This window comes from Fringilla coelebs (genome assembly GCF_963513975.1).
Source record: "Fringilla coelebs genome assembly, chromosome: 12".
In the NCBI taxonomy this organism is placed as follows: Eukaryota; Metazoa; Chordata; class Aves; order Passeriformes; family Fringillidae; genus Fringilla; species Fringilla coelebs.
The window spans coordinates 3,940,036-3,954,313 of NC_140038.1; the positions used below are offsets into that span (position 1 = coordinate 3,940,036).

General features: G+C 57.3%; 1 protein-coding gene across 2 annotated transcripts; it reads right to left on the reverse strand.

Moving 5' to 3' along the window:
• Positions 1–26: 26 nt before the first annotated feature.
• On the reverse strand, positions 27–11,787 carry CLK3 (CDC like kinase 3). Of its 2 annotated transcripts, XM_084213710.1 has the most exons (13): positions 11,710–11,787; positions 10,777–10,925; positions 8,711–8,918; positions 6,872–6,965; positions 6,556–6,622; positions 5,360–5,476; positions 3,906–4,072; positions 3,302–3,396; positions 1,704–1,833; positions 1,516–1,598; positions 1,170–1,249; positions 992–1,082; positions 27–455 (listed from the first exon to the last, which is right to left on the reverse strand). In XM_084213710.1, exons 2-13 carry the CDS (start codon positions 10,923–10,925, stop codon positions 270–272), a joined length of 1,467 nt encoding a protein of 488 aa, XP_084069836.1. In that variant the 5' UTR covers positions 11,710–11,787; the 3' UTR covers positions 27–269. The 2 variants fall into 2 exon arrangements, with proteins under 2 accessions (XP_084069836.1, XP_084069837.1); XM_084213711.1 differs by lacking the exon at positions 11,710–11,787 and having other exon boundaries at positions 8,711–9,023; positions 10,777–10,902.
• Between the last annotated feature and the right edge of the window lie 2,491 nt (positions 11,788–14,278).

Sequence of the window (14,278 nt, forward strand, 5' to 3'; positions counted from 1 at the left end):
CCCCACACCCGCCTACAAGGGAAGTATCAAACAATAAGAAACACTTTATTTTAACTTTACAACATATAAATAGACAAATCTGTGCTTTCCAACAGAGCTTTCCTTCCCCCTCTCCTCCCAGCGTCCTTGTGGCAGTGCCCCAGCCCCTCTGGACTCGGGGAGGGGAATGGGGCTGCAGAGGCCGGTGGGATCCACCCTGAGGGATCCATCCTGCAGAATCCACCCTGAAAGGTCCATCCTGTGGGATCCAGCCTGAGGGATCCCGGCCGTCATCTGCTCAGGTCCCGGCTGGCGCCGCGCCCGCACAGCATCCGCTCCTCCGCCGAGAGCCCGGCAAAGAAGGGGTGCAGGAGGGCCTCGGAGAACGTGATCCTCTGGGAGGGGTCGAATTCCAGCATCCTCCTCATCAGGTCAAAGAGCTGAGCATGCTCCAGAGAGTCGTGCAGCATGTATGTCTGAAAGGGACAGGGACACGGGCTCAGCCCCTGCCTGGGCAGGGTGGCTTCCCATCCTAAATACAGCATCCCCCAGGGCAGCTTCCCATCCCAAACACAGCATCCCCCAGGGCTGCTTCCCACCCTAAATACAGCATCCCCCAGGGCTGCTTCCCAGCCCAAATACAGCATCCCCCAGGGCGGCTTTCCATCCCAAATACAGCATCCCATCCCAAACACAGCATCCCCCAGGGCTGCTTTCCATCCCAAACACAGCATCCCCCAGGGCTGCTTCCTACCCTAAATACAGCATCCCACCCCAAACACAGCATCCCCCATGGCTGCTTCCCATCCCAAACACAGCATCCCCCAGGGCTGCTTCCCACCCCAAACACTTCATTCCCCTTTCCCTAATGCCCACCCTGCCCTCTCCAGAGCAGGATGGCTGTGGATGGGAGCTGGGGCTCCCCTCCAAGCAGTTCCAAAGGGAATTCCAGCCCTGAGCCCCACGCCCTGCCCCAGGGAAGGAGGGAGGGAGAGAGGGGAGCAGCACGCACCCGCAGGGGCTTGCAGTTCTCCTGGACGTATCTGCCGTCGGACGTGTTCTCATCCCACACCAGGCTGCCATTGTGGAAGTATTTCTGCTTCCTGCACGGGCAAGGTGGGGGTCAGGCAGGAGCTCTGCCTCCCGTGCAGGTGGTGGTGCCTGGGCTGAGCTCAGGACCAGGCTCTTACCGAGTTTTGTGGACCATGTGAGACGGGAGCGGCCCCAGGATTTTCTCCATCATGACGAGGTGCTCTCGGTTCTCATGGGTCTGCAAAGGAGCAGAGCAGTGCTGGGTCAGATGACAAAAGGTTTGTCACCTCTGCAGGGACAAAAAGAATGATTCCACCGGGTCCTATCCAACTTTTCATGTTCTGCTTCCTTCCAGCAAGGCACTCCTCAAACCAGCCCTTTTTTCCAGGCATCATTTTCACTCTCAGCTTCTCATTTTTAGTGCCTGATGTGTGTTTCCCTCCCCATCACCTAATTCTGAGCCCCTCTGGACACGAAGGATTCTCAGGGGAACAAGAATCCCACCTGGAAGAGCGTGAAGCCACGGTAATACTCGAACAGAATGCAGCCAGTGCTCCAGACATCACACGGCTGTGCCCAGCCCAGCTCTGCAAAGAAAACCAAATGAACTCCAACAACCACAGCACAGGGGTTCCACCAGAGCTAGAAATGAATTCCCTGGAGTGTCCATCCCCAGAAGGTGCAGTTCTCACCCAGGATCACTTCAGGGGGCCGGTAGTGCCGCGTGGCCACGATGGTGGTGTGGTGCTCGTGGTCGAAGGTGGCGCTGCCGAAGTCGGCCACGCGGATGCTCGTGTTCCTGATGGACTTCTGCTCACAGCTCTGCAGGGAAAGCACAGGGCTGGGCTGGCACAGGAGCTCCAGGAGCGTGGGCTGGGCCTCCTCACAGGGATGGAGCTGTGGAGCTCTGGTCTGCAGCTCCTCACATGGATGGAGCTCTGAGGAGCCCAGCAGGGCTGGTCTGCAGCTCCTCACAGGGATGGAGCTCTGAGGAGCCCAGCAGGGCTGGTCTGCAGCTCCTCACAGGGATGGAGCTCTGAGGAGCCCAGCAGGGCTGGTCTGCAGCTCCTCACAGGGATGGAGCTCTGAGGAGCCCAGCAGGGCTGGTCTGCAGCTCCTCACATGGATGGAGCTCCGAGGAGCCCAGCAGGGCTGGTCTGCAGCTCCTCACAGGGATGGAGCTCTGAGGAGCCCAGCAGGGCTGGTCTGCAGCTCCTCACAGGGATGGAGCTCTGAGGAGCCCAGGAGCTCTGGTCTGCAGCTTCTCACAGGGATGGAGCTGTGGAGCTCTGCTCCGCAGCTCCTCACATGGATGGAGCTCTGAGGAGCCCCAGAAGTGCTGGTCTGCACCTCTTCACAGGGATGGAGTTGTGGAGCTCCAGGAGCTCTGGTCTGCACCTCCTCACAGGGATGGAACTGTGGAGCTCTGAGGAGCCCCAGGAGCTCTGGTCTGCACCTCCTCACAGGGATGGAGCTGTGGAGCTCTGAGGAGCCCCAGGAGCTCTGGTCTGCAGCTCCTCACAGAGATGGAGCTGTGGAGCTCTTTACAACATATAAATAGACCCAGGAGCTCTGGTCTGCACTTCTACACAGGGATGGAGCTGTGGAGCTCCGCTCTGCACCTCCTCACAGGGATGGAGCTGTGGAGCTCCGCTCTGCACCTCCTCACAGGGATGGAGCTCTGAGGAGCCCCAGAAGTGCTGGTCCGCAGCTCCTCACAGGGATGGAGCTGTGGAGCTCCAGGACCTCTGCTCTGCACCTCCTCACAGGGATGGAGCTCTGAGGAACACCAGGAGCTCTGGTCTGCACCTCCTCACAGGGATGGAGCTGTGGAGCTCCAGGAGCTCTGGTCTGCAGCTCCTCACAGGGATGGAGCTGTGGAGCTCCAGGAGCTCTGGTCTGCAGCTCCTCACAGGGATGGAGTGCTGAGCTCTGAAGAGCCCAAAAAGTGCTGCTCTGCACCTCCATACAGGGTTACAGCTCTGAGAAGCCCAGGAGGGCTGGTCTGCAGCTCCTCCCAGGGATGGAGCTCTGAGGAGCCCCAGAAGTGCTGTCTGCACCTCCTCACAGGGATGGAGCTGTGGAGCTCCAAGCTCTGGACATAAAATCCCTGAATCCTCCAGGCAGCCTTTGGAAGGCACAGCAGGAAGAAGAGCTCTGCCTTCCACCTTGTTCCCACTTCCCAGGCTCTGAAGGCAGCCTGGAGAGAGCAGGGAAGATGCAATTTCTGCAGGGAGGGATCAAGGCAGCCTGTTCCTGTGCAGCCAGTGCTCTCTGGGACAGAACCCACCTTGTTCTCGTTGTACAGAGTGTCAAAATCCGAGTTGACAAACAGGATGTTTTCTGGCTTGAGGTCGGTGTGAGTCAGCTGGTTGTCGTGTAGAACTGCACAGAGGGAGGAGGGAAAACACCTCTCTAAGCACCAGAGAGCAGCAGGGGCCCTGCTCTGCCCAGCCCAGTGCCAGGGCAGCACCCCCCAGCCCCTGGGGTCACTTGTCACAGAAATATTTTATGAAAAATCCTTTTGACAGGATTTTTCTCCTGAGAAGCTGAGGAAGAAAAGGAAGCCTCAGAGGAAAAGAAAAACAATCATTATCTGCTGCTGTGGAATGCATCTTTGATTGGTCTATGTGAGTTGTTTCTACTTGATGACCAATCACAGGTCCAGCTGTGTGGGGACTCAGCAGTCACAAGATTTTATTATCATTCCATTCCTTTCCTTTCTAGCCTTCTGATTAAATCCTTTCTTCTATTCTTTTAGTATGGTTTTAGCATCTCATTTTCTTTTCATCTGATATATGTCATAAAATAACAATCCAGCCTTCTGGAACATGGGGGGTGGAGATTCCCATCCCTTCCCTCACGCTGGGAGCCCAGCAGGATCAATCACTCACATCTCAGGGCGTGGCACAGCTGGTAGGCCATGTGCCGGATCTGTGGCAGGGGGTAGGGCTGGAAGTTGTTCTCCTTCAGGAACTCGAAGGTGTTCTTGCCCAGCAGCTCGAAGGCAATGCACATGTGGCCGTGGAAGTTGAACCAGTCCGACATGAGGACGCACAGGCTGTGCAGGGAGAGAGAGAGGCAGGGCTTAACCCCCTTTAAGGGATGCTCAGCACAGCTGTTCTGCTGCTCTGCTCCTTCCCTCCCCTCTCCTGGGGCTTAAAAGAGCCAGCAGCCACATGGTTCTGCCAGAACTTTGTGCACAAGGCAGCTCAGGCATTTTGAAGTGCTCAGGGAGCCTGGGCAGGAGCAGAGTCTGCTCTCTTTAAAACACCAAGTTTTGGGGTAGAGGGTTCAGGGTTAGGGGGGGAAGAAACAGGAAGAGCAGAGGTGGGATTCTTATTATGGTGATGCTTTTCCTCCGCTTGCCTTGGTTTGAGTAAGGCAGAATGGAATAGGAATGGAATAGGAATGGAATGGAATGGAATAGAAATGGAAATAGGAATTAGAATAGGAATAGAAATAGGAATAGAATAGAAATAGGAATAGAATAGAAATAGGAATAGAATAGAAATAGGAATAGAATAGAAATAGGAATAGAATAGAAATAGGAATAGAATAGAATAGAATAGAATAGAATAGAATAGAATAGAATAGAATAGAATAGGACTGGGAATAGAATAGGACTGGGAATAGAATAGGACTGGGAATAGAATAGGACTGGGAATAGAATGGGAATAGAATGGGAACGGATAGAATAGGAATAGGAATAGGAATAGAATAGGAATAGGAATAGGAATAGGAATAGGAATAGGAATGGAATGGAATGGAATGGAATGGAATGGAATGGAATGGAATGGAATGGAATGGAATGGAATGGAATGGAATGGAATGGAATGGAATGGAATGGAATGGAATGGAATGGAATGGAATAGAATAGAATAGAATAGAATAGAATAGAATAGAATAGAATAGAATAGAATAGAATAGCATAGCCTGAGCTGGATATATCTGTCAACTCCAGAACACGGATTTAGCTGAGGATATATCACCAAGGTTATCAATTCATGCCCTCCTTTGTCCCAGGACTGAATGCTGTGGACTTGCTCAGGGGAAATTTGTGGGAAGTGTAGAAAAAAGCCAGCCAGTTTCAATTTCCCCTTAGAAAACGCTACATTTCCATGAACTAAAACTCCACACTCCTTTTTGTGCTGTGCTTCACTTTTAGCACCCATTTCAGCTGTCAAGGGCACAGCACACCTGGGCACTCCAGGAGTGGCTGGGGAGCAGAGCTGCCTCTGGAGCACAGCTCCCCAGTTCCCTGGGACAAGGCAGCAGAGCAATGGGGCCGGTTCCCCCTCACCCCATCCTCAGCCCCGTGCTGCTCTGTGTGGCACTGGCAACTCACAACTTGTTCTCCTTGTCCTTCTCCTTGATTTTCTTCAGGACGTTGATTTCCAGCCTGGCAGCCTCTCGGTACTTGCCAACGTTCTTGATGATTTTCAGTGCCACCTGGGACTTGCCTCTGGAAGGGGACAGACAGAAGGACGGGGTCAGAGACAGAACCTGTGTGCTCAGCCCACGGGGAGCCATGCTGGGGAAGGTCAGGGGAAAGATGGAGATCAGGGAAAAGCTCTTCCCCAGGGAATGGGCACAGCCCCGAGGCTGCCAGAGACCCAGGACAACGCTCTCAGGTGTGCACAGGGTGGGATTGATGGGGGACCATGCAGGGCCAGGAGCTGCCCTTGGATGATTGGTGTGGGTCCCTTCCAGCTCAGGATATTCTATTCTATTCTATTCTATTCTATTCTATTCTATTCTATTCTATTCTATTCTATTCTATTCTATTCTATTCTATTCCATTCCATTCCTAATTCTATTCCATTCCTAATTCTATTCCATTCCTAATTCTATTCCATTCCTAATTCTATTCCATTTCTAATTCTATTCCATTCCATTCATAGAACAGTCTTAGAATATCCTAATATTCTAAAATAGAATAGACTATTAGAATATTAGTATATTGGAATATTCTAATATTCTATTCTACAAATAGAATAGACTGGAACTAGGATAGAATAGAATGAATTAGAATAGAATAGAATAGAATAGAATAGAATAGAATAGAATAGAATAGAATAGAATAGAATAGAATAGAAATAGAATAGAATAGAAATAGAATAGAATTAGAATAGAATTAGAATAGAATTAGAATAGAACTAGAAACAGAATAGAATAGAATTAGAATTAGAAATAGAATAGAATTAGAAATAGAATAGAATTAGAAATAGAATAGAATTAAATTAAATTAGGAATAGAATGGAGAAGAATGGAATATAGAATGGAATATAGAATGGAATATAGAATGGAATATAGAATGGAATATAGAATGGAATATAGAATGGAACGGAATATAGAATGGAATAGAATGGAATAGAACACTTCCCTTAACACACCAGACTACAAATTCTGGAGGGGGTGAGGTCTGAGCCAGGCCCTTTCCCCTGGCTCTGAGGAGGGCAGGGACACGTGGCAGGTGACAAACTCAGCCCCGTGGAGCCCGGGTGGCGCTGCCAAGGGCCGGGTGCAGGGGAAGGAGCCCACCTGGCGTGGTCCACGCACTCCACCACCTTGCCAAAAGTGCCTTCGCCGAGGCTGCCCACGATCTCATCTAGGAGAGAAAACAGGAGCGGGAGTGAGCCCGGGGGGCCGGGGCGGAGCTGGGCTCCTGCCACTTCACACCGAGCAAACAAAACCACCGTCTCTCTCTCACCGCTACGACTCTTTACAACTCAAGCTCTGCCTCAGGCAAGTTACGCTCAGTAAACGAACCACTAGAGACCCCTCCAGTACAGGCCAGAGAGATCTGGGCTAACCCGGGGTAAAAGTAGAGGTAAAGTTTTACGAAAGGTGGCTGTACATCGCTCTTGAAGCCAATCGCCGATCCTGCACACCAGGTGACCTTCCTTGTCATCTTCCACGCTCCTGCTGCGCTTACTGCTCTGCCGGCTTCTCTGCACTCACCGCCCCCCGGGCGGGGCCAGAGCGGGCAGTCAGAGGTCGCAGAGACGACGGGGCCGCCGGTGGGTGGGTGGATTTTCCAGATGCCAGCATTTCATAAGGCACACGGCATATATATAAACGATAGGGATATTGCAAGGGACACGTCAAGACACAAAACTAACTTCAAAACAGAAAAGTCATCAACAGCTACAGGTACGGCAAAGAAAACTCGGGGCTCGTTAGCTACAAGCCTCGGGGAGGAGGGGGCAGGGAAACGCCCCTCTCTTCCAGGGTGGGAAGCTGCAGGAGGAATCCTCTGTTCCCCACGGAGGATGCTGCCAGAGGCCTTGGCCACCCCTGGGCTGCCAAGGTTTGGACAGGCTGCCCAGTAGAAGCCACACTAGTAGCAGGCTTTTTTCCCCCCTCTGTGCATCCTGCTCCAGCTGCCCAGAGCTGTGTCCTGTCCTGTTCTGGCTGGGAAGTTTCCCTCCTGAAGGGAAACTCTGCGCCACGCCGAGCCTAAACCCTGGGGCACGCCGGCCTTTTTGAGTCTGGGAGAGCTTTAGGGACAGGACAGGCAAATCAATCCCCAGGGAAGGCTTCAGGCAAGGTCTGAGGTGATCTTCACACCCTGCTACTGGCAAGCTTCTACTGGAAAACCAGCCCAAGGTTCACCTCAACCCGGGGTCCACAAAGCGAGCTGTCCTAATTCCTCACCTCGTTCTAGCCTGCTTTCAAAATAGTTACAGTCCCTGCAGCCAAAGGAATTCAGGGAAACCTTGGTATTTCTGTGCCTGAGCTTCTGGCAGGCTTCTCTTCTGTGCCTCCCCCACCCCTCATCAGCAGGTCCAAAATAACGACATCAAAATTCCCCAAAAAATCAGAGGAGAAGGTGGGAGAGCTGGGACGGCTGTGAGGTGTCGGAGGGCTGAGCTCCTGCCAGCCCAGACCTGCACAGCATCACCACCACACACACACCCCCAGCACGGCCCTGGCTCCCCCAACACCCAAATCCCACGGCTGGCTGGAGAGGAGTCAAAAGGAGAGCTCAGAAATTCCCAGCCATGCAGATTATCCGGATCAGAGCCCATCCCTCAGCTGCGGTGGTCACATCAGGGTGGGAGGGGAGCGCTCCTCCTCACGGGAGGGAGGAGCTGAAGGGTCTGACACCTCTCACCAACCCCTCCACCCCCCCTAGCTCCAGACATTCCCAGCGAATCCCAGGAAGGAACGCTGCATTTCAGAGTGAGGTCTGCAAGAAGCTGAAATCCACGCGGGAAGGTGGAAAGAGGACACCCGCGCCCCCTCGGAAGGCGGGACCCGCTCTGACAGCTGACAGGGCATAAAAACAGCTCTGGAGAGCCGGGCTGACCGATCCCACCTGGAAGGGCATCCAGGCACGAAGCCAAACCGAGGAATGCGGCAGCAAACCCCCCCAGGAGCAGCAACAGCCGCGGGCAGAAGCGGATCCCTGGCCACGGGGCTGGCCCCGGGCCGAGGCTCTCCCCGTCAGCACCACGTGAGTGCCGCTGGAAGCTCTCCCGATCCCTTCCCTGGCCCTAAGGAACACGGATTAAGGCTCCAGGCAAAACCCCGCAGCACGACAGAACTCTCCCCGCTGAGCACGACACAGACCGGGAAGGGGGGGACTGGACAACAAACACAGAAACGGGGATCGAGGTACTCACCCAGAGCGCCGGGAGCTGGAAGGAGGCAAGAACAGTTAAAGCCCGAGCTCGCTGTGGATGCTACTCACCGAGGAGGCGCTGCTACACGACCGGCTCCTGCGGCGGCGGCAGTGCTGCTGGTACCGCCGGGGCCGGTGCTGCTCCCGGCCGCGGGAGCGCCGCCAGGGCCGCGGCCGTGCCGGGCAGTAATCCTGCCCCAGCGAGGGGCTGCGCTCCTCCAGCCTGCAGGCATCGCTGTCCCGCCGGCAGCGCCGCTGGTACGGCATCCTCTCGTGGCTGCGGCACAGAGAGAGCGCTTAGAGCCCGGCAGCGCTGCAACAGCCCCGCGTCGGCGGGGGGAAAAGCAAGGCACGGGTGTTCTGGGAGTGGTACTCTCCGAACCTCAGAGAAAGGAGAAACAGCTCTTATCGCATTCGGCGCGCTCGTGCAAAAGCGGAATACAAAATAAAGGCGGTTTGCCCAAAGCGAGGGGGTTTTGTTTCCTCGGCCTGTCAGGGCCAGGTGTGGGCGTGTTGGGACTGCCGGCTTACAACCATGCTGTGCAAGCCAAGAGCAGGTAAGTACTTAGCAGAGGTAACATGTTGTGATATGATATAAAATAATGCGGTATAATAAACGAATTAATTACAATAAAATCATCCTCATCATTTCTCCCTGCCACAGGGATAACCTTATTCCCATAGTCCTGCTGAGGGTGAATCATGGAATGGCAGCGTGGGGACTCTGGGAGACCCCCACAATCCCACCCCATCTCTGGGCAGCCTGTTCACTTCATTCTCTGGAGAGAAGCAGCTTTTCCTAACGTGCCCCCCAAGGCCCCTGACACAGCTCCCCTGGGCTGAGAAATCCTCCTGCTCCCACTGCCGGTGCCAGCAGCCTCAAATCTTTCTGCACCTCACACTCTGACCAGCAAGGAGGAGTTCTGGGGAGAAAACACTGAGGCACTGCCACGTTTTAAGGGGAAAACCACCCCGAGAGAGAGCTCCAGCTGCCTGCCTCGCTGTGCACCCCCAGGCCAGGCTGGACGGGGCTTGGAGCACCCTGGATGGGCTTTAAGGTCCCTTCCACCCCACAACCCTGCACAATTCCACGTCACCTGAGCCACCTGTGCCCCTGCACAGAGGTGTTTGTCCCCGCTCCTCCTCCCTGGGGAGGTGTCTCGTTAATTAGCTCTGAACCCTGGTTGTCACCCCAGGGGGGACAGGAGGCTCCGGGGCACCAAGCCCTGTGTGCACACACAGAGCAGCTCCACGGATCAGCAGCAGGAGCCAGAAGGAAAATCTGTCCCCGAGCTCCTGCTCCTCCAGCAACAACCTCCCAGGACTCCCCAAACTCTGCCCCCTCTGTGCCAGGGCAGCCATGGCTCTTGGTACCCAAACCAACCCATAGCTGTGTCCAGCATCGGCCCAGACACTCCTCAGTGTGCTCTGGGGGGACTCAGGAAGCAGAAATGATGACCTGAAGGACTCAGGTCTCCTCAAAGAGGCTGACTCTGAAGGGACCAGGATGTTTTCTTTCATCCGAATCTGTTCCAAATTACCCATCAGATGGAAACAAAAAAGGGAAAAAGCGTGCCAGCTCTATTTCACAATCCACCTCCTTCAAGTAAACAAAAGCCAGGCTGGGGAAGAGAAATTAATCTGGAGAGCATTTCAGGAATTTAAAGATGAGCTCAGCTCCTGCCTGGCTGCACCTGCCCGGTCCAACCAGTGGAGCCACAGCAGCTCCAGTGGCTGTTCCAGAACCCTGCCCTCATCAGAGGCCTCATCCCAGCTGGACAAAGAGAGGATCAAGGGTAAAATCCCGAAGCAAAGCAGGAGGGATGGATGGGTTAGCGGCGGGATCCTCCAGCCGGGATCCTTTCTGAGGCCAGGGAGGAGCGTGGTCGCTTTAAATCTGGTTTTAATCCCGTCAGGGAGAAGCGGGCTGTCAGGAAAGCCTTTAATGCCTGCGCAGCATGGAAAGGTGATTCCGGGTCAGCCACGGCTTCGGGAAGAACTTCGGGAAGGGTGAAGCGCCAGGGAAAGCACACAGAGAGACAAGCAAACCCTTCCCCTCCACCCGCGGGGTTCAGGCGTTTCAATCAGCGCCGGGAGCCGAGCTCAGCACGGGTTTTTTGGGGCAGCGCTCTCACCTCCTGGAGCGCGATCTGCGGGCGAGGTCCCTGCGGGGCGGGTACCGCAGCCTGCCCTCGCACTCCCGGCTCCGCGACCGCCGCCGCTTCCAGCGGTGCCCCGGCTCGCCGTCCTGCTCCGGGGACCGCAGCCTCCTGCAGTGATGCATCTGCGCGACAGCAGCGCGCCGGGCTCAGGCCGCTGGCCCCGGAGCCCCGGCAGCCGGCCCGGCCCGGCCCGGCCCGGCGGGGCTGCCCGCGGGGCCGGCGGATGCGGGGCCGTTACCCGCTCCGCGCCCGCCGCCCTCGCGTCCCCTCCCTCCGGCTGTGCCCGGTGTGTTCCCCGTGTGTGCCCGGCGTGCTCCCCTCCCTCCGGGTGTGCCCGGTGTGTTCCCCGTATATGCCCGGTGTGCCCTCTCCGTGTGTGCCCGGTGTGCTCCCCATCCCTCCGTGTGTGCCCGGTGTGTTCCACTCCCTCCGTGTCCGTCCGGTGTGCCCCCTCCGTGTGTGCCCCGGTGCTTCCACTCCCTCCGTGTGTGCCCGGTGTGCTCCCCTCCCTCCGTGTGTGCCCGGTGTGTTCCCCCCGTGTCCGCCCGGTGTGGTCCCCATCCCTCCGTGTCCGCCCGGTACTCCCCTTCCTCCGTGTGTGCCCGGTGTGTTCCCCGTGTGTGCCCGGTGTGTTCCCCGTGTATGCCCGGTGTGTTCCCCGTGTGTGCCCGGTGTGTTCCCCTCCCTCCGTGTGTGCCCGGTGTGTTCCCCGTGTGTGCCCGGTGTGTTCCCCTCCCTCCGTGTGTGCCCCGGTGTGTTCCCCGTGTATGCCCGGTGTGTTCCCCGTATATGCCCGGTGCTCCCCTCCGTGTGTGCCCGACGCTCCCCTCCCCCCGTGTCCGCCCGGTGTGCCCCCCCCCCCCCCCGTGTGTCCCCGGTGTCCCCTCCGTGCGTCCCCGGCCTCACCGCCGCCGCTGCGGCCGCGCTCGGCGGGTGCGGCCCGGCCCGGCCCGGCCCCTGCGGCCCCGCAGCGCCGCCGCTTCCGCTTCCCGGCCGGGGTTAAACCCGCCCCGCCGGGCCGAGCCCGCCCCGGAGCCACGGCAGGGGCGGCACCGGGCTGAGCCCGCCCGGCGGGGCGGCGCGGGGTTCAGCCGGGACGGGGAGCGGCGGGAGCGGTCTGGGTCCGCGTCAGCCTGTCCTTCATCACTGCCACCATCCTCACCCTCGGCACGGCTTCCTCCCCGTGGTGGGACTGCTCACCGTGGTCATCCTCACCATGGTCATCCTCACCATGGTCATCCTCAGCCTCGGCACGGCTTCCTCCCCGTGGTGGGACTGCTCACCGTGGTCATCCTCACCATGGTCGTCCATCACTACCACCATCCTCACCCTCTGCACAGCTTCCTCACCATGGCCATGCCATCCTCTCCATGGCCATCCTCACCCTCTGCACAGCTTCCTCACCATGGTCATCCTCTCCATGGCCATCCTCACCCTCTGCACAGCTTCCTCCCCGTGGGACTACTCACTATGGTCATCCTCACCATGGTCATCCTCTCCGTGGCCATCCACACCCTCAGCACAGCTTCCTCACCACGGTCATCCTCACCATGATGACCTTCGCTGTGATGAACCCCACAGTGACAACCCTGGCCACAGCCTTCCTCCCCATGGTGACCCCTCCCATGGTCATTGCTGTGGTGGCCCAGGGACAGGAGAGAGAGCTCCAGGCACACCATCATTCCCAACCCATTTATTTATTTATTTATTTATTTATTTATTTATTTATTTATTTTTATTTATTTATTTGTCAAGCACTCATTAGGGCCAGCAATCAATTAAAAATGCCCACGGACGCCTTTTATCACTGGGTGGCGTTGGCGTGTCCTCGTGGCTCCGCTCGGGTGGGGTGGCAGGGGCAGGGGATGGGGTAGAACCAGGGTGGAAGGGGCAGGAGATGGGGTAGAACCAGGGTGGAAGGGGCAGGAGCTGCCACCACCGTGGTGGCCCCAGGGATCCCAGCAGGGTTCTGGTCCCACCAGGCTCCTCCACAGAGGAGATGCCACCACCATGGTGGCCCCAGGGATGCCAGCTGGGCTCTGGTCCCATCGGGCTCCTCCCCAGCCCAGATTCCGGGTGCAGAGTGGATGGATCAGACAAAGCTCCTCTTCTTCCCCGAGGCTGGGGCCACCTCAGACGGGCTCAGTCCCCTCCAGAGCCCTTTGGGATGGGTTTGTGCCGACCTCCAGTGATCTCCAGCCCTGGAGATGGCACTGGACTCGCCCCCAGTGGCGTGGGGGTGGCACCTCCCCTGTGCCCAGCTGTGAGTCCCGGGCCAGGCTCAGGGTCCGGGCTGGATGCGGTGCCAGCGCTCTGACTCCAGCGGTGCCCGGCTGCACATGTCCCTCCAGTGTGGCACCCCTGGCCCCAGCTGGACACGGCCCAGCACCGAGCCACGGCCGTGGAACCGAGCCTGGGGCAGCACAGGGCAGGACACACGGCTGGTGGCCTTCCTCGAGAGGAGCCCAGCCCTGACACCTCCCAAGAGTGGTAGAATCGGCTCCGGCAGGGCTGAGCCTGGTCACCTCCTGAGCCAGGTCACCTCCTGAGCCAGGTCACCTCCTGAGCCTGGTCACCTCACCTGCATGACAAGGAACTCCAAGGCCAGCTGCTGCTGCTGCTGGATGTCCCCGGCGGGCAGGGTGAAGAGGAAGGGCGCGTTCCACACGGGGCTGGAGCCGCTGACCGACTTGGTCTCCTTGGTGTCGACGACGTGGCCCTCGTGGAGGAGGTGGACGATGACATAGTGGCCTGGAAATGGGGACAGAGCCCTGGAGAGAGGGGCACACACCAGGGAGGGAGGCTGGCGGCTCGCAGGTGGTGCCTGGAGGGGTGCAGGACCCCCGTGGGGCTCTGTGGAGCTGTGGGGAGAGCGCAGAGCTCCTGAGGTTTCACCTGCCCCTCCCCTCTGGAGAGCAGGGACCTCCAAAGTTCCTCAGCTCGCATCCCAGAGAGCAGGGAGAGCCAGAGGTGACAATGCCAACAGCACAGAAAGCTAATAAAATTATTAGGCCATAAATAAATACATTTCAAGCACTTTGGGGCCATACTGGAGATACCTAGACCTGTATTACGCTCCCTGTACCCATTTTCATCCAGCGATAGAATCCCAGAGCGGTTTGGGTCGGAAGAAGCCCCAAAGATCATCTTGTTCCAACCCTCCCTCGTGCTTGGGAGAGGGAAGTTCAAGAGAATTTGCCAAGCAAAAGGAGGGGAAGCCGTTCTGGGTGCCCAGAGCCCTACCTGGGGTGCCTGGCAGGCGGGAGAGCCGGCCCAGGGCCCGAGCCTTGTGCAGCAGCACCTTGATGCGCCCGGCCGGGGCCTGGAGCTGCAGCAGCAGCAGGAGCTGCCCCAGGGGCCTGGGGAGTGAGGGGAGCACGCTGCAGCTCAGGCTGGGGACACTGAGGTGCTGGAACAGGAGAGAGAGCGGGGGACACTGTGAAACCTCTTCTGACCTCGCCCATCCCCTCCAGCT

Excerpts from the sequence above, each read along its gene's own strand:
- CLK3 (XM_084213710.1), bottom strand. The coding sequence starts at position 10,925 with ATGCATCACTGCAGGAGGCTGCGGTCCCCGGAGCAGGACGGCGAGCCG. Across the intron at positions 8,919-10,776 it reads CGCAGATCGCGCTCCAGGAG|CCACGAGAGGATGCCGTACC; the intron begins GTGAGAGCGCTG and ends TCTGTGCCGCAG. Across the intron at positions 3,397-3,905 it reads GCTGTGCCACGCCCTGAGAT|TTCTACACGACAACCAGCTG; the intron begins GTGAGTGATTGA and ends CCCTCTGTGCAG.